At 39.5% G+C, this 26,100-nt stretch overlaps 1 protein-coding gene across 1 annotated transcript in view; it reads left to right on the top strand.

The window, feature by feature from the left end:
• The first annotated feature begins 5,622 nt into the window (after nt 1-5,622).
• LOC104608286 (enhancer of mRNA-decapping protein 4-like) overlaps nt 5,623-26,100 on the top strand; it is a 29,644-nt gene continuing 9,166 nt past the window's right edge. The window contains exon 1 of the mRNA XM_010274227.3: nt 5,623-6,667. Within this exon, the coding sequence (XP_010272529.1) occupies nt 5,888-6,667 (780 nt within the window). The 5' untranslated portion in view covers nt 5,623-5,887. The remainder of the gene's footprint in view (nt 6,668-26,100) is intronic.

Below are 26,100 nucleotides of genomic sequence, written 5' to 3'. Positions count from 1 at the left end.
ACAAGGTCTATAGTTTCGAGGCTCGTTTTGATTGATTAGAACAGTTGCAAACTGAGATGAGGAACAACCTACAACTATTGCTACAGAGGTCAGCCATGCCTAAACATCCTCATTTTGTCCTCGCTGATCCCCTTGTGCCAACACCCCTAGCCGTCCCAGTTCCTTGACCAAGCGACATTCATTGGAAACCGACCACCCATCTATGTCCAACATAGCCCAAAGGACCCAACACTCTACCACCAAGCAAACCCACATGATAGTTTGCAACTCAAGAATAGCTGACACACTTGTTTGCCAAATAGAAATCAAGGAATACATACGAGGCCTAATAGAGGAAAGCTAGAACAAGACACAACCTGCCCTCATGCTCCAGAAGCCTTATTCCAACCGCATCTTGTACAAGTCATATCCCACCAGTTACGCCCCGCCATAGCAATGGCCTCAATTTGATGACTAGAGAGGAAGCCATAGGAGCATGTCAACAAGTCCGAAGATGCACTTGAAGCGTTCGCGTTGGATAAAGATCTGAAAGTCTGGGAGTTCTCTAAGTCCTTGATTGGACTGGCATATTCTTGGTTCCTTAATTTGATAGTCGTGAGTATTGATTCTTGGGTGGAAATTTCAAAGAAGTTCCTGTCTAAGTGGTTCACCCTTGAACAGAGACTAACAATGGCAAACCTCTGCAATACGGTATGGCACACTGGGGAAGATCTCCTGGCCTATGTCATGCACTTCCAAAAGATAATCCATTTAGTCTTCAAGGAATATGCAATTGAGAAAAACTTCGTGGAGTAATGCGTACAAGGAATGCACCTGGCCTACATAATCGAAATCGAGAATGTTGAATTAGAGACATTCTGCCAACTCTAGAAGTGTGCTGAGAGGACAACATAGATAGTAACAGCCCCCGTAACAACAACTGCCACACAAAATCCGCCATACACTAACTTGGAGGTTTATGCAGTAGATTATAGGCCTCACGGCACAAGGGTGAAGTGATTATGATCATGATCAACTCATTACCACCGCCTCAACCAATGTTTGCATGCAGCAAGAGTGAAGTGATTATTATCATGAACAAGCTGGTAAAGGACCGTGTTATCAACCTACCACCACCACCGACCAGGATCGATCCTAAAAAAGATAGGCATAGTCCCCGATGGTGCAATTACCACCAGTCTCCAAACCACGACCTCTTGAACTGCTTCTCTCTTTGATGACTCCTTGCGCAAAAGGTCAAGCTGGATGACTACATCAAAAGAAAGCATGCCCAAGTAGAGACCAACCCCCTCCCTATGCACTCGCAAGAAGGGAGCATCAATGTTGTTGGGATGTCAGGGCATGGTAGTGCGAACATGCTGATCCAGTGATTCAAGAAAATCACTGACCTTCAACAATTCTTTAGTAAACAGGGCATGAAAAACACAGTTTGAAGACTCACGATCAGCTTACTTGTAGAAGCTTTTAGGAAGCCACTAGAGCCGCATTGCGCAGACAAACTTAACATTGAATTCACAATGGAGGACATGATCACAACTAACCTACACCATAATCGTCCCCTATACATAACGACAAAAATAGGTGGATACGAAAAGCAATGGTCACTGATTGACCAAGGGAGTTCCATAAACCTGATATCTGCACACACCCTGAAGTTGATGAAATAATAGTGGTTTCGTCAAAGGCCTACTCATGGAGGTCACAAACTTCAATGGTAATGCGTCCACCACGGAGGGCTCCCTTGTGTTTCCAGTAGCCATTGGGCCCTTCTTCAACAAACAAGAGTTCCAAGTGATTTCAGGAAAGACCACCTATCATGCTCTACTAGGGCGTCTGCTAATACATAGGTTGGTGATAGTCCCGTCCACTTACCATCAATGCATTAAGGCCAAATACAAAGGCAGGACCATCATGATCCCAGCTACCGGTGTCCTGTTTGAAAGATCAAAGCCCACCTACAAGACACAATCTAATACATAGAGCTTGCCAAAGATGGGGAGACCAAGGTAGTGAAAGTGGAAGCACTATGATTACTAGAGCAACCGAGTGAGCCTTCGAGGGTGGCAGAAAGAAAGAAATGGACCAGGTGTGTGTAGATGATCGGCGAGGACGGGAAAACTTATTACACAATAGTCGAGGAATATGAAGAAGAGGATGCCCCGATTGTGAAGAAGTCAACTCTGGAGGTATGAAGGTCGGGTGCATCGGGTGTTGGAGTCGCTATGTGGACAGTAGGAGAGATATATTTGCCTTTCCCTCCTTTTTTTCCTGTTTTTGTACCAATCTTTTGGGTTCTGAGTGTTTGGGAAAATAAATTGCCTTTTGGGCTTCTTATTTCAGAGGAATTTTCTTCCCTACCTTTCAGTTGTGAAACTTTTATGGACAGCTGACATATTTTTAGTATAGCTATTAGCTAGACTATCTTCATAGAAGTTAGTTTCTTCATGTGGTTTCTCATGTTAGCACCTCCTTTCTCCAGCTTGTTGAACAAGATTCCGAAGGACAATGCAATTCAGAATGTAATAAAAAAATCTGTTCAAGGAAATTAATGAATGGTTTTGAGTATTTCAAGGAGTAACAATTTTGAGATAAAAGTTACATACTTGAAATGCGTCTCCTCATTTTCCAATTGTGAAATAAAATATCAAATCATCCCTCAAATTGCTCTATCAGTCTTTATGCATTTTCTTAGCACTTCCATGCAATGACCTTAACTTTAGCTCTTGAGCCTTGAGGTCCTATACATTTTCTTGTGACATAACTGAACCTTAACTTTAGCTCTATCAGTCTTTTTAAAGCAAACAGTGTTGTTGAGCCACCTCCGGTTCCTAAGGTAAGCACAAAAGCATGATCTCCAACTATTAAGGTCATGGGTTCAATCATCAGGTTAAGGCCAAGATATTTGCATATAGTAAATAGGCCCCCTTATAATTTTTACTGTTTACACAAACTACTTCGGTTATATACTATATTCTTTTGAGTTGATTATATTTATATATAATAATTAACATTAATAATCTAATATCCACTAATTAATAATTTAAGGCTGTGTTTGGTTGCAGTACAATTTTATTTGCATTAGTATAAATGTACGAGACTGCAAATAAAAAAAAATGCAAATTCTGGTTTCATTTTATTTTGTGTTTTATTTATACATTAGTATAAATGTATGCAGTACAATTTACTTCATTTGTACTACAATCAAACAAAATAAGCTAAAATTTGAAACAAAAATAGCTCAGAATTTACACTCGAATCATTTGCACTGCTATAGTTTTGATTGGTCAAACAATTTTCATTTGGCGTTGATGTCTGTATACGACTTGACCAAACAATTTTCATTTTTCATTTGGAATCCGCAAAATTGTAGTTATCATATTTTTTTCCTCCTTATTGCTTTGAGTTGTTTCCTCGGGAAATTTTTGCAGACTATTGATATTAATGTGGCTTTTTCTTAGATCAGATTCCCCCTCCAAACTTCGTTATTTAACTTATTCCTATTTAAGTATATTGTTCTGTATGCAGCATTGTGAAAGTTGGAGTTTGGTTGTTTCAGTTCTTCCACTCGATACGCTATCTCTGTTTTTATTTATTTTTTTATTTTTTGGTGGTAGTCCTCGAGACAGCTGAGACTAAACCCTAAGGCTGTATCTCAAGCATCTACACCTATTAACTAATCTAACGAGGGTTCTCAGAGAGATCTTTGAAAGAGTCCTAGATGGCAGTGATTAAACAGATTTAAATCCTTATTCCAAGTGAATACCTTTAAGGGCTAAGTTGAACATATATGGATAGAAATTCTCTTAATAAATTACACACACAAGGCTGAATAGGAGTTCCAAAATTTAATAGCTTGTAGGAGATTAAGTCAGATTATTCTTTATTTCTTTCACCTTAGTGCTGAAGTTGATGGCACATTGATTATAGATAAAGTTCAGTGAATTCATTGCAAAACACATTGGGGAGATGGAAGGCATCTTGTTGGAAGCTGAAACAGGGGCTTTTCTTAGGAAACACCAGGGGTTTTGGTTTTTATACTATTGATCAACGCCAAGTTCTACGCCTTCCTAGAGGACTCTGGTATGTTTTCTTCCCTTTTAGATGCAGTGGTTATTCTTTGTAGTTTTGATTAACAAAGTCAAGTAATTTTAATCACCCCAAAACTCTTCCCTTTTACTTCTTATATCCTATCATATTAATGTTAATAATATGCTCCTACCAGTCTTGTATGTTGAGATTATTCTTTCTACATGGTGGTCGTAGTTTTTATTATCTAATGAATGGTTTTACCCATGAAAATGCTGTGTTGCATGTAGGTAATAAGGTATGTTGTGGAAAAGGATATCAAAAATAATGTTGTATTTGTCTCAAGAAATTATTATTCATTTGACATAATAAGGCGCAGATTCCGTGTTGGATCCCTGAAATGGCTTGCTAGATTGCCTCCAGATCAGTTTAATAAGCTCCAACGCAAGGTAGGAATTCCCAATTTTATTTCTTATTTTCCATACCTTGCCAGTTCTTGGTAATAGTTTTATTCTATCTTGATGAGATTTAACATCGATATTTTAGATGATGTACAAATTTCAGGTTCGACATGGTCCTGGCTTTTATGATTGTAGTTTAATAATGGAAACTGGTGAAGATGGTGGCAGAACTACTGCTGTTGTTCATTTATTTGAGGATGATCAAGGCTTGGCTGTTGGGCAGTTTGCAGCCTTTTACTAAGGAAAAACTTGCATAGAGGCTCTGGCACAATCTTGGAGTGTTGGGATGGCCAAGGCTTCCCTGTCTGTGTAAAGGCTCTTGAAATTGCAAGAATGGAAGATAAATCCAAGCTTGAGAAACCAGTTAAGATTAAGGTCAATCCAGAAAATTCTTGAAAGAGTTCTGAAATTACAGATAAAGTGGAACTTAATGGAAAATCTTTGAATTCAAAAGATACTACCATTAGTAAACAATCATCTCAAGGAATTTTCAATGTAAACTGGTTTCAGAAGCTTAGAGAGAAGTGGTTGTGGATATTCTAATTTTCTAGACTTTCTGACCGTTGAATTCACAATGCAGAGAGAAATATAATCCTTAGTGGTAAATGGAAGTCAATGAAAAGCTCTCCTTGATAATTTAATGACCGTGTTATAATGGTAAATGCTTTGGAGTCTGGGCCTCCTTGGAATTGGTAGGAAGTAGGAACCGAAAAGAGCTGCATGGGAAGATCCTATTAGCATTAATGTTTTGGTCAGGGTCATTGGCATATTGGGATTTTATTACCTAAATTATTGAAATTTGCTTTATTTCCTTAAATTATTCTATACTCAAGTCATGCGTCCCTGGCTAGTTTCTTTTGAAGCAAAAAGTGTTGTTTGTGATGTTCCAACCAAACTCTCTCTTACGAGAAATTGACGATATGTAGTATAACAATCCTGAGTATCTTACGCTAAAGCGAGTGAAAGGTGATGGGATCTGCTCCTCACAAATGGGCGCCTCACATGCACATCCCAATCCAATGCATGATAGGATGTGCGTGTGCGGCGCCTGTGAGGCGCCAGGTGTGAGGAGCAGATCCGGTGTCGAGTGAAAGGGGCTTATTTTTGTTAACAGAGGCCTTTTTTTCAAAAAATTGCTATCACTGTTTCGTTCGTTCCGATTCGGCGATTCCTTCCAGTCTTCCACTCTCTCTTCCCTTTTCCATCTACAGTTCTACACCATCTCTTTGTTCTTACTCTTATTGTCCAGTTAGTGATCAGGGCTTTAGGTTTGGGGTTTGATGCCTCGAGTTCTTCAGATCTCAACCTGCCCGACTACAGCGCACGATAATTTATAGGTTTTAAGTTTTCTTTATTCTTTTTGTCTCCGGTTTGCTTCATATCGATTTGTGTGCTCTCCCATGGCTTCTTCCGGGAATCCTAATCAGCCTGGACCATTTGAAATGCAGAAGTTCTTCAAACCCTCCAATCCTACGCCGCCAAATCCCAACAATATTAACACATCACCATTTCCACCATCTTCTTATCCTCCACCTCCTTCTTCTTATCCTCCGCCCACCGGCCCTTTCTCCTATCCACCTCAAACCACCCTATTCCATCACCATTATCTCCCTTATGGACAAGACCAACTTTCTAACGTGCACCAGCAGAGGCCCATCTCTTATCCCACTCCCCCTTTGCAGCCTCCTCCTCACCTCCCTTCTCCAAACCCTAATCCTGGAGCAAGACTGATGGCTCTACTAAGCACTAACACACCAGCTAATATGGAATTGCCTCCTCAAGCGATACCTTCGCCCTCAACAGTGTCTGCATCGTCTGGCACTTCTGAATTCCCGATGCACATCAACCCTCCGATCTTGCCGGTTATGCTGTCGGCTCCGCCCGTCAACCCGGCGATCCCCCCACCCACCCCTATGCGGTTGCCAAGCAGCAAGCTACCGAAGGGGCGGCATTTGACCGGCGACCATGTGGTGTATGACGTGGACGTAAGGTTGCAGGGCGAGGTTCAGCCTCAGCTCGAGGTCACTCCGATCACCAAGTACGTTTCAGATCCCGGACTCGTTTTGGGCCGTCAGATTGCTGTTAATAGGACGTACATATGTTATGGACTAAAGTTGGGGGCTATACGGGTCCTCAACATAAATACAGCCTTGAGATCTTTGCTTCGAGGTCACACTCAGGTTCATTGTTCTTACGAACTTCTTATCTTCTGCTCTTTATGAGTTGAATTCGAGTCCAAGATATTAATTTGGATTAGCTTCCTCTTCATTACGTTGCTTATGTTTCAGTGTGGTTTCTACGCTATTATTGATGGGAATTGAAGAGTTGTGTTGTTGTTGTTCTCTTAAATTGTTAGCCCCGAGGAGTGATGATTCTATTGTTTTTTTTTTTTTCTTTTTTTTTGATTAGTGAGTGATGATTCTATTGGTTGTCATGTACTTGTGATAATTTTTACTCGATTACTTATGGTTCACCATTCAACTTGATCCCAATGTCAGTAATTACACAAATTGCTTTTGAATTTACTAATTACAAAGAAAAGTCAATTTTATCTCACAGGAAAGAGTGTGATGGAATATTATTGCTTGCATAGTTACTTAACAAAAACAACTGAATTTCATTTTTCTCGCCCAGGTGCTTAGGAAACAACTCCATATCTTTTTGTAATGCAGTTGTTAGATGCTATATGTTTTCATTATCATCTCATGTAAGAATTAGTAGGCACATGTACTTAAATTGCAATAGAGTTTCATTTTTGTTCACATTTGTCTTTTAGGACATACATCATCTTCATGTCAACTTAGAACATCACCACTAAATTGAATACCGGACACTATTCATTAACTATATGGTTCAGATTTTTGTTGCTGTTTTCTTTATATATGTATTTATTTTTATAGGTCTGAGGTTCTTTTCCAATTGATCCAATATACGGACATGATCCTCATGGTATACATATAAGGTTTCTTTGATAACCAATGAATTACAATCTAAGGTTCACAGTTCACATTGATTCTATTGAAACCCGCAAAAAACATAAACCTGAGATCTTGAAGAGTGCTAGTCCTCCATACCCAAGGTTTGTAGTATCAATACACCCGATACACCAGAACATGTATATTGGGTGTTTTGGATGAATCAATTTTTTTTAGTTTCATATTTTTACAGTGGGGTTATAATAATATTATTTAACATTTAAAAACACTATTTTTTTTCAAAAGCCTTAAAATTAACATATTGTGACCTGCTGGAACGATACAATACGAGGCGTATTGTAACGACACTTTACCTTTCATAATCTTTGAAAACTTCTACTCCTGAAGGTTTCCAACCTTTTATTTCCATTTTTCTTATGAACTATTACTTGGACTGATTACCCACTACCTCTCTGATAAATCCCATGGTCCTGATTTGTATAACTAAGAGATGATTGTTTTTTTTTTCTAATAATACATAGAAATTTCATCAACGAAATTGATATTACATAACATTAGGTGAAAAGCTTTCACCACAAGTAGGTCAAGGTAATACTCTGAGAGCTGAAGTCTTAGCTCTATGATGGGGTGGAGATGAAGACTGCGAAGAAACAAAATCTTTTTTTTTTTTTTTTCTTGAGGAATCTGGGATTAGGGATTGGTTAGCCTTAAAAATTTGAGAATAGAAGAAACAAAGTCTTAGCTCTACTGTGCTTGTTTTAGAAGAATATGTAGGGTGGTTCCTGAGTTGGATTGGTGGCGCCATTACCACTAGAAGAAATTTAAATTGGAAATGTTTGAAGGCTGAAGGTGCTAGAAGATATGTGGCTGAAAGAAAAGAGAATGGCAAAGGGAGGTTCTTAGTCCTGTCAGAGTACTTTGGGACTGGATGGTACGGAATTTGTTTGTTTTCTGGAGGGTTGGAGAAGTTCAGGGTGGGGAGAATTGTTTTTGGTGCTTTAGGATTTTCTCTCAAACATAGGGTTAAGAAACAAGGCAGACTTGGCACCCAATCTTAAAGGAAGTTAACCAAGATAAAAAAATGGCTGTTGAGGAGCAATTGTTCATTGTAGGTGACAATGAGCTGAACTTAAGTGAGTCTAACACAAGGTTTCAAGGGTGTCCAACAGAATGAATCGACCCCCACCCCCAAAGAGCCTTTATTATATTATGTGTATTTGCATACTAATGGTCTTGGCAAAATGTTGGTTGTTCAAGGAAAGGAAAGTTGGGAGAATGCCTTGGTCATCTTGGCTAAGCATGAAGTGGGGGATTGGAGTGGTAGGGGATTCCATCAGTAGACACTAGACACTTTAAGTTAAAAGGGGCCATTAATAATCACTCCCTTTTGTCTTTAGTAATCCTCGAAAAGAAAGTTTGAATGATGCTTGGTGAGAATCCTGCAAAAGTTTTGATGAATATAGGTGTGGTTGTTCACCCCAAGGCATTTAATATGGGGTTGGCATGTAAAGAAAGAGAACATGTGTCTACTCTTATTGCATAGGTTTTAATAATTTTGAGGGTGAGCTCAAATTAGGGTTCAAGAAATTGAATAGTCATGTGGTTATTGGTGGTCCGGGTTGGGTATTAAGTTTGGAGTCAATGGCTCAAACCCAAGCACATGATAAATTAAAATCTCATGTGGGAGATAATTTAGACAGTATGCTTGGACTTAAGCTTAGAACAAGTAGCTTTGGGCCCACAAGTTTTGGTTCAAGGGTCGATATGGATTGTTTGGAGGTGATGTCATTTGGTAGACCTAAAAACCATGTGATACATGGGAAGGAAGTTTTGGGAGTTGGAAATTTTGGTCTTTCTTCGTCCCTTTCAACTTAGGTTGAGGGAGGGGGTGTTGAGGTGAATGAAAATAAGGCAGTGGTCAAGTTTGTTGAATCTACAATGCTGGATAAAGATGGCTTTCTTTGGTGGATAATGAAATATACCTATGGAAAGAAGATCGAGTCTCCAAAAGAAAAAGATGGTGGTTCGGCTGATGAGGCTTGTAATGTTTTGATGAGCATTGACCAATGTTTTAAAAGCGAAAGGCGCAAGGCGCAAGGTGAGGAGCACGCCTTTTTGAGGCAAGCCGCACATCTTTTTGAAAAATCAGAAAAAATGAGAAAATTGATGGATATAATTAAAAAAATATATACCTAAGCTTCAAATTAAATTAAATGATTAACAAACAACCTATTAATATGTCAAATAACAACAAAAATCTGAAATAATCAAATAAAAACATCTCAAGTTCTCAAATACTCAACAATCAACATTAAGTTCAAGACTTCAAGCAAGTTGCAAGCCATTAATGCAATACAATCACATAGAGTTAGAGTCATGCCATAGGCAATTTTCTTTCAAATAAGGAGATAGACAATTTTCTTTTAAAAAAAGACAGATTATAGACATAGAGTCATAGACAGTTTTCTTACAAAAAAAGAAGAGTTATAGACAGTTTTCTACCCAAAAAATGAGTAAGACAATTTTCTACAAAAAAAAAATCATAGACAATTTTCTATATAAAAAAAAGAGTCTAGGGTTTCAACCATTCTTCAAGACTCAATAAGCATCCTCTTCATCTTCACTTGGAATTTCAACTTCATCTTCATTGTCACCTGACTTGTAGTCATCAAAATCCTCTTCCATTTCTTCTTCAACTTCAACGCCAACTTCTTCCTCCTCTTCTTCATCTTTCAATTGAAGCTGTCTTGGTCTTTTTTCACTAGCTTTTGTTGCTCTTACTTTAGAAGTTGAAGCTCTAGACCTTGTACCTTAGTGGCTCTTCGACTCCCGAAGCATGAGCAACATCTCCCCATGTTAGTGTATCACCATTAAACACCAAATCAGCTTTTGCACCATCTTCATCACGTTCTACGTCCCCCATTAACCATTCATTACTCTCATCTACATCTTTTAATGAAACAGGCTCAATGGTTCTACGTGAGTCAAAACTTTCTTTAAGCATCTGGTTGAACTTAACAAATACCAAGTCATGTAATCGCTTCTGATCCAACCGATTTCTTTTCTTAGTATGAATATGTTAATTCAAAAAATTAAATAAGTGTGAATTATCAAAAAAAATTAAATAAGTGTAAATTTAAGATAGTTTATCCAAAAAATGGAAGTATTCTAGTGTAGTAGTTTGGCATACATGCTCAAATACGCTCCAATTTCTCTCACATTTTGATGCACTACATGTCAAACTTAGAACTTTCACTGCAATCTTTTGTAGATTTGGGGTAGAAGCACCAAATATGGTGCACCAATCAGCTAAAAAGTATAAATGTTAACTGAATTACTGATTAGGCTAACTAAAAATATTAAGAATATAAGATATTATATTAAATCAATGTTATTATTTACCTAGTGCTTTAATCTTCCTCTTGGAAATAGCCATATCAAAACCAAAAATTCCTTCTGCATTCTTGTGCCTGGTTATTTCATCAGTGATTACACTTCTCTTGTTATTGTCCTTTTCAAGCATCTCAATTTTAAAAAGCTGTCATAACCTCTTCATCAAACACAATTCTCTCTTGATCATAATAAAATTGTGATAACTAGCAAGGTTCAAAATATTGATACGCTCAATACGCCGGTATGGGCGTATCGAGCGAATCGATACTCCTTTTGGTGTTTTTTTTTTTTAAATTTTTTTGCCAACTGGTTCAGGGGAGCCGTTTTAGGTCTTCGCCACACCCTGAACTGGTCAGACCACTGATACACCCACTGTAGGGGCGTATCGGTGGGGTGCCGGAACGATACGTATCGGCCCACACTCTGAACTGGTCAGCCCACCGATACACCCACTGTAGGGGTGTATCGGTGGGGTGCTGGAACGATACGGGCCGATACGTGTTGATACTTTGAACCTTAGTAACTAGCTGCATGCAATGGTTGGTGGAGTTGGCATTCCAACCTCTTATCAATAATTTTAATAATGTCTTCATATTTTTCTTTCCTTCCACCAAATGCTTTGTCAATGGCCTCCTTTTCCCTGTCCATAGCCTCATAAATATAACCCATAGAAAGCTTGTTTTCACGGTCCACCAACCTTAATACACAAACAAGAGGACCACACACTTTAAGAGTAAAGATGGCATTATTCCAAAATGTGGGCATCATGACTATCTCCCCTACTCTTTTCCCTTTTGCTTCTTTTATCCATTTGCTATCATTCCATTCCTTTGAGTTAAACAAATCTCTCAAATTCTTCATTTGCTTGTATATACTCTGCAATGTGAGAAAGGAAGTAGCAAAATGGGTTTTTGTTGGCCTAATCAATTCTCTCTGATTTGTAAATTTCCTTATTAGGTTCAATAAACTTGGATTATAGATATACCCCGTAAGTGCAATTTTCCTCTCAATTGTTCTCTTCATAGTAGGCACAACCTCCCAATGTCTTTTAATATCAAGTCCAAACAATGGGCAGCACATGGTGTCCATGTCAGATGAGGATGCTTTGCCATCAAAAACTTCCCTAGTAATACAAGAAAACAATTCAAGAAAAAAGAACTTAAGAAATATGACTTTAACATGTCATAAGACTAGAGAAAAGTTAAATGGAAATAATAACAAAGTATAAAACTCACCGGCTAAGACACAATTTGATGCATTGTCAGTAATAACTTGGAGAACATTTTTCTCACCAATTCTCTCCACCATCTTGTCAAGCAATATAAATAACCTCTTAGCTTTTTTTACATCACTTGAAGCATCAATGCCCTCTATAAACATTGTCCCAGCATGACTATGGACCACAAAATTTATGAGGGTCCTATCCTTTCTATTCGTCCACCCATCAGACATAAGAAAGCAGCCCCATTTTTCCCAAGACTTCTTATGGTGTCGAAGCAATGTTTCGTATAATCAACCTCCTTCTTCAAGAAAGGAACTCACAACTCATGGTAACTTGTGATTTTTAATCCCAGACCAAATTGCCCTATTGCCTCTACCATTGCTTCAAAACTTTTCAAGCGTATGGTATTTAAGGGAATACCGGTTTGATAAAACCATCTAGCAATGCGTATGCATACTTGCTCTTCTTTATTATACACATCACTAATAATGGTTTGCTTCATCTTTTTTGGTTCTCTTCTCAAATTCACACTTTGGTTGGCAAAATTTCCTATTGGCAAATAACAAAATGCAATTTGCTACTATCAATACTCGTATTTGTGAACTTATTAGACTTCGGAAATAAATAAACTATTCTACTTGATAACAACACAAATAAATAAACTATTCTACTTGATAATGAGAAAAACTGAACTGTTTTAATGAGAAGAACTGAAAAAAAAGGGGCAGAGCCCCTGTTTTTGGGTAAGAAGCATGACTGCAAGTCTGCAAGTATTTGAAGAAAGAAGAATGGGCAGTTTTAATGAGAAAAACTGAAAAACAATGGGGCGGATCCCTTGTTTTTATGAGAAAAACTGAGAAAAAGGGGTGGAGCCCCTGTTTTTGTACAAGAAACAAGTCTGCAAGTCTGCAAGTATCTGTAGAAAGAAGAAGAAGAAGAAGAAGAAGAAGAATGGAGCTCCACCCCTGATTTAACATTCAAAACAATAAGAGAAAGGGTGGAGCCCTGTTGAAGAAGAAGAAGAAGAAGAAGAAGAAGAAGAACCTCAACAAAAAAAAATAAAAATGATCCAAAATTCGGATCTAGTGGCGGTAGCTGTCCGGGAAGACAAAATACACGCTTTCTCCCTCTGTTCAGCCCTCGAACCCCTCGAGACAGCTTAGCCTTGAACTGGACGAATTCAGATCTGCAAAACACACAAACAAACAAAAATTAAATCTAAAAGATTGTTAGAATAAAAATAACATAAAAGAAAATAAAGAAAACGAAAGGGATGGCTAATCAAATCCAATGGCGGTTGTTGCAGATTGGCTAGATTGCTTGCAGGAACCCCTCTTGACAAGATCTGGGTGTCCTTCCCTTCTACAACCCTTGAACTCCTCAAGAAACCTTAGCCTTGTGAATTAAGTGAATTGACCAACCCCTTCTCCAGGGCCCTTGGGGTCCTTTTTATAGAGAAGGGTGGACAAAACTGGGATTAGAGAGAAAGAGAGGGGCAACTAGTGGGTTTATGCAGAAAATGGGCGCCTTTAGGGTTTAGGAATGGAGGGTTAGGATTAAACTAGAGGGATCCTACGGCTAGAGTGAAAAGGAGAGGGCACCTATAAGTATGGAGGGTTGGGATTTAAGCTCCTAGGATTGAATGGTGGAGATTAGGGGTTAGGTGGCGCCCTAGGGTTAGAATGCTAAAGAGATGGCGCCTTGGAATGGACGGTGGAGATTGCAAGGTGATGATCTAAGGGTATGAGAGGTTGCTAAGGCTTGGATGGTTGAGATTAGATGTTAGGGAGGAGTGGAAGGTGAAGATTTAGCAGTTAGGGGTGGCTAGGGTTTGTTAGAGGTGAAAAGATTGAGTGGGGAGGCGCCCTACGGTTTGCTAAGGAGAGGGGGGTATGCTAATACAGTAGGTGGGGCGCCTTTCTGGGTTTAGCAGATAGGAGGCGCCCTCCTGTGCTTAGTTTTTCACAGAAACACCCCCTCTCTCAGTTGGAATTCTCACTAGCTTCCCAAAATCTGTAGAAAACTCTGTAAATTTCCCAGTTTTTACCCAGAATTTGCACAGGGACCCTCAAAGGTTACAACATTGAATTTAACCGGAAAAAGGGTATAGATTAGTTAGTCTAAGGTCTAAAATACCCCTAAAATGATGCCCTTAAGGCATCAAAATACAGAGTTATCATTACCTCCCAACTTAACCATTGCTAGCCCCTTAACAATGCAGCCTTAAAATTACACCGAGTAAAGAGATCATTCCCATTGCAAGATCATCCCTGACAAAATTAGCCAAGTATCCTGATTCTAGAATTCTCAAACTTTGTATAGATCAGTATTGGGTTTAAGGGGTAAAACCATCCTGCTTTGAACATTACAAAAACTTGGCTTAAAAATCTTTGGGTTTAAGGGGTAAAACTATCCTGCTTTGAACATTACAAAAACTTGGCTTAAAAATTTTATATACCATTCCATTTGCAGACTATCTCGATAAGTTGAGATTGATTTTTAAAATCAGGCGGGTATTCTTCTTATCATTTCTGACAGTGGATTTCTACCCCTGAACTTGATATGCACACACATTTTTATTGCTACTTTGCACCGTTTGACACGAATCTCGACACTTGACTTAGGTGAAGAGACCCAATTACTAAGTGTTAAGTGTCTTTGGCATTCCCTTTCCCGTTTGACGCGAATCTCGACACTTAACTTAGGTGAAGAGACCTGGTTACTAAGTTTAGGGTGTCCATTGACCTTTTATTCTCTCTCTCTCTCTCTCTCTCTCTTTTTGCTGTGTGTAAAATTCAGCATTGTTCGGGGTAGTCCACTATCTCTATTAATTTGAAGAATTTTTTGTTTGATTTCTCAATCTTTCTCTTCTTATCTTTACAGGGGCAAACTTGGGAGTATATTCAATTTCTAAACGGTTTCGACAACATTCAAACAAGACCAATTTAACTCTTGTCACTTGCTACCAATCTCTACAAAATTCAATATTCTTTTATCAGTTTCCTCAACTTTTTCAATTCGGGAATCTCTTTTAATGGAAAAAATTTTAAAATTTTCAATGAAAATTTTAGTTCTGCATTTCTAAAGGCTTCTCTCGTGTTATTGTTATTTTTATTATTATTATTTTTTTCTTTTCTTTTCCTTACCCCCCAACTTAAATGCCATTGTCCCCAATGGCATGACTATAATGATACAAAGGGACTTGGGCCAAAGGGAACAATCAAGAGGATTTTTCCCAAGGGGTTCAAGGTCTGCCAACTGGTCTTGAATAAAAAAAAAAACAAAAATTCTAATCCTAAAAGCAATTGAAAACCACGTTGGGTTGCCTCCCAACTAGCGCTAAGTTTAATGTCTTCAGCCAGACGCATTCACTCACCTCTCACATCTACACTTTCAGACTCGCTTTCTTCTTTACACAGACAGGGCTCAGATTGGGCTAACCAAAGGGTAGACAGGGCTCAGATTGGGCTAACCAAAGGGTAGACAGGGCATCTACAAGGTCGTCCACTACATCTACCTTGAACTCATCTTCCCTTAGGTTTGGATACTTAGTGGCACTAAATACATTTAATCGGACTTTCTGCTCTCCAAATGAAATGTCCATTTCTCCCGATTTATAGTTGATGTTTGCATTGGCAGTTGATAGAAACGGATGTCCTAAGATTATTGGGTTATGGTTCAGTTCCTCGGTTGGGGTCATGTCTAGGACGATAAAATCCAATGGGAAGTAACAATCCTCTACTCTGAAAATGACGTCCTCAATAACACCTCGAGGAGTCTTAACTGACTGATCGAGTTGCAGAATTACCGGGGTAGGTTTTAACTCGCCGATCCTGAACCTTTCATAAATAATAGAGGGGAGCAGATTTACACTGGCCCCAAGATCCAATAGGACTCGATCGAAAATGATTCCAGAGATGACACAACTTATTAGAGGAGCACCAGGGTCTTCCATTTTCTGGGGGAGTTGGTTTAGGAGAACCACACTAACATCTGCCGAGAGAATCACTTTTTGTGGGGCTGATCGTGGTTCTCTCTTTTGAGTACATAGCTCTTTCAAGAACTTGGCGTAGGCCAGGAAATGTTGGATCGCGTCGAGGAGAGGGATGTTAATATGGACTTGCTTGAATAACTCCTTGATCTCCTCGTTGCGAGTCTATTTCGTCTTTCGCAACAGCCCGACTATGAGTGCAGTTGGAAAGGGAACTACAGGTCGGTTCACTATAGGTTCTTCTTCTAAATTTTCCTTTCCTTTTTCTCCCCCCCGAACTTACGGTCTTCTTGCTCATTTTCTTCTTCATTGATGTTTTCAAATTTCTTTTTCTCATACGGGTCCTCTAAAATCCTCCCACTCCTTAAGGTCGTAATAGCCTTGGCATTTTCAAACTAAGGGTTCTTAGGAGGTGGTTGAACTTGTTGTGGAGGAAAACTCGGTGGCTAATTTCTAGGATTCGCAACCGGTTGACTCAGTAGTTGTCCTACTTCTCTCATCGCATTGGCTTCGGCTAGCTGTCCTATTTGGCTGTCTAATCTAGCGATGGACTGCTACTGAGTTAGAATTAGCTGCTGAAGCTGCATGAATTTGTCATCAACTGTATTGGTTTGAGGAGGTTGTGGGTAAACTTGATCAGGTTGGACCGGCTGGTTCCTAGGGTAAGTCTGTTGGAATTGGCTCTGCACTTGTGGCCTCTGAAATTGCTGGGCCATGGAGTTAGATGGATGGTACTGCTGGGACTGTGTTAGGTTGATGTGTCCTCCAAGAAAAGTTAGGGTGATTTCTTCACCTAGGGTTGTAAGTATTTGAAAATGGGTTATTATTAGCCCTCGAGAAACTCTGGGCTGCCTGAACCTCTGTTATTGGATAAACGGCGGAAGCTAGGCCGCCGTTGGACAATCATCAACTTGGTGGGCTAGGCTGGCACAAATGGAACAAACTTCAGGATAAGGTGTAGATGGGCCCGGTTGCTAGTTATAGGTGAAGAATTGATCAAGCTTTTGGGCTAGAAGATCCACCTTGTCTAGTTTTCTAGTGATTGCATTCAGGTCCATTCTTGCCTCGGGCTCTATACTGTTCCCGACTTTGTAGAGCTCTGCCCTCTTTGAGGGTCCCATCGACCTCTCATAGGAATATAATGATGCATTGTTGATGGAATTTTTACTCAATGTTTTGAAAAGAGCATACACTTCATCCTCACTTTTACTCATAAATGCCCCCCCACAGGATGCATCTACCATTTGCCTATATTGATTAGTCAAACCTTCATAGAAGGCTTGGACAATTTGCCACTTGGATAGGCCATGGTGTGGGCACTTTCTCAACAACTCTTTCATTCTCTCCCAAGACTCGTGAATTTGTTCACCCAGTGTTTGGGTGAATCCAGTGATGGATCTTCTCATGGTGTTGGTTCGTCCTATAGGGTAGAACTTTCCAAGGAATTCTTGCTGCATTTTTGCCCAAGTTCTAATAGGTCTCCCTATAGTTCCCAACCAGTGCTTGGCTTTGTCTTTCAAGGAGAAGGGGAAAAGAGTTAATCTAAGGGCATCATCATTAAAGTTTTGGATCCTTACAGTGGAACAGATTTCCAGAAACTCATCTATGTGTTTGTATGGGTCCTCACTCGGGTTCCCATAGAAAGAGGGGAGCATCTGGATTGTGCTTGATTTAATCTCATACTGCAAGGCTTGGGTATCTGGCAATTGTATGCAAGATGAAGGGTTATACTGGGTTGGAGTGAAATACTCTTTCAGCTTTTTGGGCTGCTCATCATCGTTCCTGGCCATTTGGTTGCGTTGCTGGTGATGGAGGTATCTCTCTATCCCGGCCATTAGTCAGTTTAAGGTCTAAATTACCCCTAAAATGATGCCCTTAAGGCATCAAAATACAGAGTTATCAGAAACCCATCCATGCCATTCTTCCTTGTTTTCTACCTTTTGTCAGGTATAACTCGTGCTCTAGAAACATGGTTAGGTTCTGGGAACACATGTGGGTGGGGGACGCACCACTTAAAGACCAACTTCCTTCCCTTCCCTTTCTAGGTACAAAAACTTGATTGCCTCGTCATCTATTGGTCCAGGGTTTGAGCTTAATTAGGATTTGGGTTTTAGACGAGGTCTCAGAGATTCGGAGTTGGAGTTGGTATGGTCCTTGGTTTAGGTACTTCAAAAGGTCTTCTTAGAACCGACAAGGGGGATTCTTGGATTTGGACACTTTCCTCTTCTGGCTCTTTCAGTTGTGCCTCTTTTTTCAATGCCTAACTCAACCCTCTCTTTCTCTTGCCATTCCCTTTCCTTCTAAAGAAGTGTGGGGAAGACTGGTCCCACCTAGGGTCTGTGCTCTTTGCCGAGAAATAGCTTTGGAACGAATTAATACTTGTGATCAACTTCAAAGAAAGAAGCCTTTTTGGTGCTTGTCCCCGAACTGGTGTACCCTTTGCAAAGCCAATGGTGAATCTTTCTCTCACTTATATCCTGCCCTTTTATTTCATCTATTTGGGAGTGGTTTCTCTCTTTATTTGGTTGCAGATGGACTCCCCTGTCAAGCATTTGAAGCCTCTTCATTTATTCAGTTGGTAGCTGGATCAAAAAGAGGGGAAAAATCTTGTGGAGGTGCACTAGAGCAGCGGTTTGTTGGACAATTTGGGAGGAAAGGAACCAAAGGCTATTCGCTGAAAAAGAAAGAAACATGGACACAATTATAGAAGTGATTACTTTGAGGGTAGCATGGTGGGTAAAGACAATGGACCTATTTGATGATGCTCCAATAGAGACCAGAGTAAACAATTGGTAGGAAATAACAGTCTTAGTGCCAAGTAGAATCAATGTCCATCCTTTGTGGCACCCCTTGATGGAAGGTTTTATCAAACTCAACTTTGATGGGAGCATTGAAGGAAATCCAGGGCTATCAGGGGTTGGTGGTATTTTTAGATTGGAGGCAAGTTCAGTGATAGCTCTTTTTTTAGGTCCAATTGGAGTTGGGGATTCATTGAAAGTAGAGATTTTGGCTCTGTTGGAGGGAGTGAAAAGCGCTAAGGAGCTGTGATGAGAATGAAAATTGTCATATCTTTATCCCTTAATATTCAGTCTTTTATACTTATTTAGTGCTTAATTGGACTCACTATTCTTATATTTCGATTTAGGGCACGAAAGGAAGCATTAGGTGAAAAATAAGGCTAATCGGGTAATTTTGCACAGTTTCGGCGCCGCGTGGTAATTTGGGCATAACTCTCCCATCCAGACTCCGATTGAGATGATTCAAGATGCATTGGAAAGATAAGGAAAATCTCTACAACTTTCATGTTCTGAGTTTTGATAGATTCAGATTGCATCGAGGTCAAAATCGGGCCCGAAGTCTGCAAATTCGCAGAAAAGCCCAATTCCCAGAGAGCCCCAGATTGTAGCAAAGCCCAATTTGCAGAGAAGCCCTAGTTTGCTGGAGAAGACCAGCTCAATTCAGCATGCAGTAGTAGGGCCCACTCATCATTCTTAATAGAATTCGACTAAGAGTCTTAATCAGATCTGATTTTTATTGTAATCTTATAGAAAGAAAAGAGTTAGAGTCCAACTTAGTTAAGAGTTTCTATTTAGAGATAAGGATAAGATTAGATCTGAATTAGGAAATAGGACTTTCTATTTTTGAGAAAGAGAACTCCTAAGAGGAGCTGAAAAATGCTCCCTCCTAAGGCTATGTAAAAAGGGGGGCGGACTAGCAAGGAGGCATCACTCAATCTTGGAGACAAGAATTCAGCAAGAAGGGAGAAAAGAAGCAGAATATGCCCCCCCCCCCCCCCCTTCATCTGGAAGCTACGATTTCTACATGAAGTGTGTGCAAGCTTTTGATTTTTGGTTGAAAGGTTAGGGAAGCTTTGATTCTTAAACATTGTGAGATCTAATTGATTTTTATTTTAGTTCATTGTTTATGGGTATTCATATGTTTTCTGCGATTTCCTGTGAGGATTATTTTTATTGATTAAGCAAGAAGGATCCCTTACTCATTCAATGAGAATAATCTATGGCCGATTGAACGTCCAATTTCGTATATGATTGGTAGGTTTAATCATGGTGGCAACTAACATAAATTGATTATGGACAAGTTTATGTTAGGAGGATATATATCCTCCTAACATAAATCGAAAACTTGTCCATAATCAATTTATTAGCAGCTCGTGATGCAGGGAAGAACTTCTCGAGAAACAACTTTTTCATCTCATTCCATGTAGTTATAGAACTGGAGGGTAAGTAGTAAAGCCAATCCTTAGCTTTGTCAGCTAGTGAGAAAGGAACAACACGCAACTTGATCTGCTCTTCGGTAACACCTTGAGGTTTCATGCTCAAGTAGATTACATGAAATTCTTTTAAGTGTTTATGGGGATCTTCACCTAAAAGTCTACGGAAAGTAGGGAGTAAGTGAATAAGACTGGATTTCAATTTAAAAGGTACCGTTAGATCTGTATATTTGATTAGGTGCATTTTATGCTCATCCTACTTTCGAATTGCTGGTTTAGTAGGTGCATTTTATGTTCCGTCCTGTTTTTGAATTGCTGGCTAGTAGGTGCATTTTATGCTCCATCCTACTAGGTTATCTCAATTGTATGGTAAAAATATTTACCCTATTTACTTAAACCTGAATTTAGGACTAGCTCAAAAGGAAATGGCTTCAGATAAGTCGTGCATTCCCTAATCGCACCTCATTACGAGGTTCACAAGAATTTTTCTAGAATATTTCTTCAATTGATTTCAAGAGTTGAGTTTTTTTTTTTTTTTTTGAACTGAAATGAATACTACTTATCTAAAATCCTGAATCAAATCCTATATCCCCCCCCACACACACACACTTAAAACTTACATTGTGCCCAATGTAAGGTGAAATACAAAGGAAAGGTGGAAATAACTAAACTATAAATGCAAAAACAAGAAAACTTCCCTGTTTTTAATCATCATAAACCGGATCCTCTAACTTTTGCAGTTGCAACTTCCGGTGTTTTCCCCTTTCATCCATCATGGGTGGGTTCAAATTTGGAATAGGGGCCTGTAAAACAACGAGTAAAGGTCTCTCATTAGAAATTGGTAATGTAATATAAGGAACGTTACCTAACTGTTGTAACTTCGGAGTTTCTTGCAATTTAGAATTCAAGGTTGACTCCTCTTTCTTGGATTTTGCAAATCGGCTAGGAAAAGGTGGAGTTGTTACTATGGCTTGGGGCTGTTCACCGCTTGGATCTTGAGTTTGGGGTGGTGGTGCTTCCTTTTCTATTTCTTCTTCAATTTCATTCTTAGGCACTTCCTTGCTAAGCCTATTCAGCTCCTTTCCTCTTCTTAGAGTAATTGCACTAGCATTCTGCTTAGGGTTGACTATGGTCTGGGAGGGTAGCTTTCTTGATCCTTGGGATTTCAGTCGACTCACAACAGTTGCCAATCGGCTCACTTGATTCTCCAGGTTTTGGATGCTTGTCCTTGTCTCCTGTTAAAATTGTTGGGTGTTAGTTGCAAGTGCTTTAACAATTTCATCTAAACACATACCTTGTTTGGAAGATGAATATTGTGGAGCCGGTTGTCTAGCTTGATATTGTTGGAAGCCGAAGGGCTTGGCTCCATAGCTAAGATTAGGATGATCCCTCCATCCTGCATTGTAAGTATTTGAATAGGGATCGTATCTCCTTTGTGGGAATCCTCCAACAGCATTGGCTTGTTCATAGGGTTCATCTTGAAGTGTAGGACACATGTTGGTTGGATGACTCGTAGTGGAACAAATGCCACAAGTCTTTACTTGTTGTACATGACCTACCACCAATTTCTCCACAAGAGAGGTGAGGGTATCTAATCGTTGATCGATGGAAGAAGTATTTACCTCATTGACTCCTCGGAATGGACTCTTGTCTGTTGCCAAACTGTTGTGCATTAGCGGCCATGTTTGTAATTAGTTCCCTTGCTTGAGTAGGAGTTTTATTCACCAACACACCTCCACTTGCAGCATCGATCATACTCCTATCCATTGGCAATAATCCTTCATAAAAGTATTGGATAAGGAGTTGATCCGGAATTTGATGTTGAGGACAGCTTGCACATAGTTGTTTGAATCTCTCCCAATACTCATAGAGAGTCTCTCCAGTGAATTGTCTTATCCCCACAGATTTCCTTCCTGATATTAGCAGCTCGTGATGCAGGGAAGAACTTCTCGAGAAACAACTTCTTCATCTCATTCCATGTAGTGATAGAACTGGAGGGTAAGTAGTAAAGCCAATCCTTAGCTTTGTCAGCTAGTGAGAAAGGAACGACACACAACTTGAGGTTTCATGCTCAAGCATATTACATGAAATTCTTTTAAGTGTTTATCCTCTTCACCTAAAAGTCCACGGAAAGTAGGGAGTAAGTGGATAAGACTGGATTTCAATTCAAAAGGTACCGTTAGATCTAAATATTCGATGCAGAGTGATTGCTGATTTAGATCCGGTGCAGCTAGCTCTCTAAGAGTTCTTTCGTCGATGTTGGCCATGACTTGTTCTTCAGAGTTGTTAGATGGCTCGACGAGGTTTGTTGCCGATTTCACCCCGGGAGATGGGAGCGATGCCGGTTGGTTACGATATTGCTTGTTTTCTTTCCTCAACTGGCGAACTGTGTTTTCGATCTCGGGATCGTATTGGAGTTCACTTACACGAGAAGAACGGGGCATAAACCAAGCAAAAGGAAATAAATCTTATTAAAGACACCAATCCCCGGCAATGGCGCCAAAATTTGGTGGGTGTCGAATCCAACCAAAAATAAAAATACTGCTCGAATTAAATATTTTTGTAGATAGTGATGAGCAAGGTCGTCTCCACAGGGATTGGGTGGATTTATTTTCAAGAGAAAAGAAAATAGAGGGGTTGTTATAAAAGCAAGGAAAATAAAATAAAATAAAACAAAGCAAGGATTAAATCGATGGGAGATAACTTCTGGTTGAAGGGACAAGTTCAGCCTTGATTCTTATCATTGATCATCGATGCAAGGATAAATTCATATGTTTATGATTAGATTGGTTATAGCCATTAACAATAACAGCCAGCCTCTACTCGTTTTCTCGGCAACCAAAACAAACTCTTTGATTGCTTCTCTTATTAATAGATAGTCCTAAACAAGCTCTTAGGATTTAATCTATTAATAGCATTAAGAGGGGAGATGCCCAATTCTGGTCAGTGATCTCACAAGCTCGGACCGTTTAAACCAGATCATATATCCTCCTAACATAAATAAAAAACTTGTCCATAATCAATTTATGTTAGTTGCCACCATGATTAAACCTACCAATCATATACGAAATTGGAGGTTCAATCGGCCATAGATTATTCTCATTGAATGAGTAAGGGATCCTTCTTGCTTAATCAATAAAAATAATCCTCACAGGAAATCGCAGAAAACATATGAATATCCATAAACAATGAACTAAAATAAAAATCATTTAGATCTCATAATGTTTAAGAATCAAAGCTTCCCTAACCTTTCAACCAAAAATCAAAAGCTTACCCACACTTCATGTAGAAATCGCAGCTTCCAGATGGGGGGGGGGGGGGGGCGGGGGCGTATTTTGCTTCTTTTCTCCCTTCTTGGTGAATTATTGTCTCCAAGATTGAGTGATGCCTCCTTGCTAGTCCGCCCCCCTTTTTACATAGCCTTAGGAGGGAGCAGTTTTCAGCTCCTCTTAGGAGTTCTCTTTCTCAAAAATAGAAAGTCCTATTTCCTAATTCAGATCTAATCTTATCCTTATCTCTAAATAGAAACTCTTGACTAAGTTGGACTCTAACTCTTTTCTTTCTTTAAGATTACAATAAAAATCAGATTTGATTAAGACTCTTAGCCGAATTCTATTAAGAATGATGAGTGGGCCCTAGTACTGCATGCTGAATTGGGCTGGTCTTCTCCAGCGAACTAGGGCTTCTCTGTGAATTGGGCTTTGCTGCGATCTGGGGCTCTCTGCGAATTGGGCTTCTCTACGAATTTGCAGAGACTTCGGGCCCGATTTTGACCTCGATGCAGTCCGAATCTATCAAAACTCAGAACATGAAAGTTGTAGAGCTTTTCCTTATCTTTCCAATGCGTCTTGAATCATCTCAATCGGAGTCCGGATGGGAGAGTTATGCCGAAATTACCACGCGGCGCCGAAACTGTGCAAAATTACCCGATTAGCATTGTTTTTCACTTAATGCCTCATTTCGTGCCCTAAATCGAAATATAAGAATAGTGAATCCAATTAGGCACTAAATAAGTATAAAAGACTGAATATTAAGGGATAAAGATGTGATAATTTTCATTCTCATCAAGCTGAATATAAACAGGTTGGTTATTGAAGGAGATTTGCAAATGGTGATTGGCTGGATAGAGAAGACAAATGATGGGTTATGGACATGCATTAATGAACGAAGGCAATTCAAGTGGTTAACTCAAGGAATGGATGTGTGCGTCTAGTGGGTTAAAAGATGTGCCAATTCATTTGCATATGCTTTGGGCTGCACTGTAATTTTCCTTTTGGGGGTGATGTAAGAGGGTTTACCTCAGCCCACCTTTGTATTGAAATCCTTTTCTTAATTAATGAAGGTTTTCTGTTACTGATCAATATATATATATATACATACCTATATTTAAAGTTTGGAGGCCTGGAAGACCAACATGGCATTGCCTTGGCTGTCTAGAGCAGTGCCTGGGGTGTCGACTGTGCTGGGCCCAGGTTGTGCCTCTTACAATAAATGCTAAGCTTGGCCAGGCCCAGCCCAGCCCATCCCATGATCACCCCTGAGCCCGATTAGGAAGACCCAAAATAATCCAAGGAGTGGAACCTAAATCTTCTATGTTTACAACTTTGAATTCAAAATGAGCTAGAGAATCAATCCATGATAGGGATCATAAATCCTGATCAACTTGTTTCTAGACCTTACTCTACTATCTTTGGAGATATACCTATTTCTTTCTTTCCAAATTGTCAAACAAACTGCAAATGGAATCACATTCCATAGGACTTTTGCCTTCTCTCCTCTGATTCTTGGCCATTTAAAGAAAAATTTTCCTTGTAACAATGAAACTGTCTTTTAAGGTTAAATAGAGAAAAAATGTTATTATCAAGTGATGAGTTTGTGAAGGGCCATTGCTTGGTATAATTGTAAAATCTTGGCTGACAAGTGTGAGAATGTGGGTTCGAATTTGAGTGCATACTTTGTGCTAAAAAATGCCAAAGGTTTGGTCATATCCAATCCACCCTTCCCAAGACCCCAGGACCAACTTTGGGTAATAGTTTGCAAGAAATAAGAGAGAAACAGAAAGTTGAGGGAAAATTCTTAAGGATTCTAGTGAACTAAGACCTGATATGGCACATCATTTTAAGATCGTGATAGTGATGGCATTGTGAGGACTGAGGAGTGATTGGAGAGGGACTGTAAAAAAGCATTTGGAGGGGACTATTGTTTTTGAGATTCTGAGTTGGATGGTGTGTGTTTTGGTATTGGTATCATGCAGAGAAGCCAATGAGTTGCTTGGTATTGGTATCATGGTTAAGTGCTATGAGCAAGTGCATTTCCTTTTTCATTTGCAAGACAGTTGTTTATGGCATCATATTATCTGCCCCATTTCTCCTAGGCATCTGTTTTCATTATTAATACTGTTTTTGACAGTGATAAAAGGTGCGCCTAGGCGCACGGGTGAGGTGCATTTCAGGGTAGGCGCCTTGCCCAGGTCCTAGGCGCAGCCCTTTCAAAAGGCGCACGCTTGGTGTTCCTTGCACCTCAGCCCAGGCATGCGCTGCCTTTTGAACCTTTCATGAACCCCCTATTTTGTAATGTTGTTCATTCATTCATCTTAATAAAATATCTTCTTAAAAAGCAATAAAAACTATAAAGTCATTATTTTTTGTGTGAGAACTAAGAATTTAAGACCAAACGTGGACTTGTTTGGGCTTGCCTCGAGGGGCGTGGCACAAAGGTGACTTGTAGAATCAGGAATGTAATACGTTTTACATCACATTAGCTACTTGAAGTAATGCAATTGAGAAAAAAAGAGATTGTGGGTTTTATATGCTTGAAAATGATTTATATATTTGATTTTA

This window comes from Nelumbo nucifera, chromosome 1 (genome assembly GCF_055504915.1).
Source record: "Nelumbo nucifera cultivar China Antique chromosome 1, China Antique-T2T, whole genome shotgun sequence".
NCBI lineage: Eukaryota > Viridiplantae > Streptophyta > Magnoliopsida > Proteales > Nelumbonaceae > Nelumbo > Nelumbo nucifera.
Note: the sequence above shows the minus strand (reverse complement) of the source record. Positions and strands in the feature narration are given on the sequence as shown.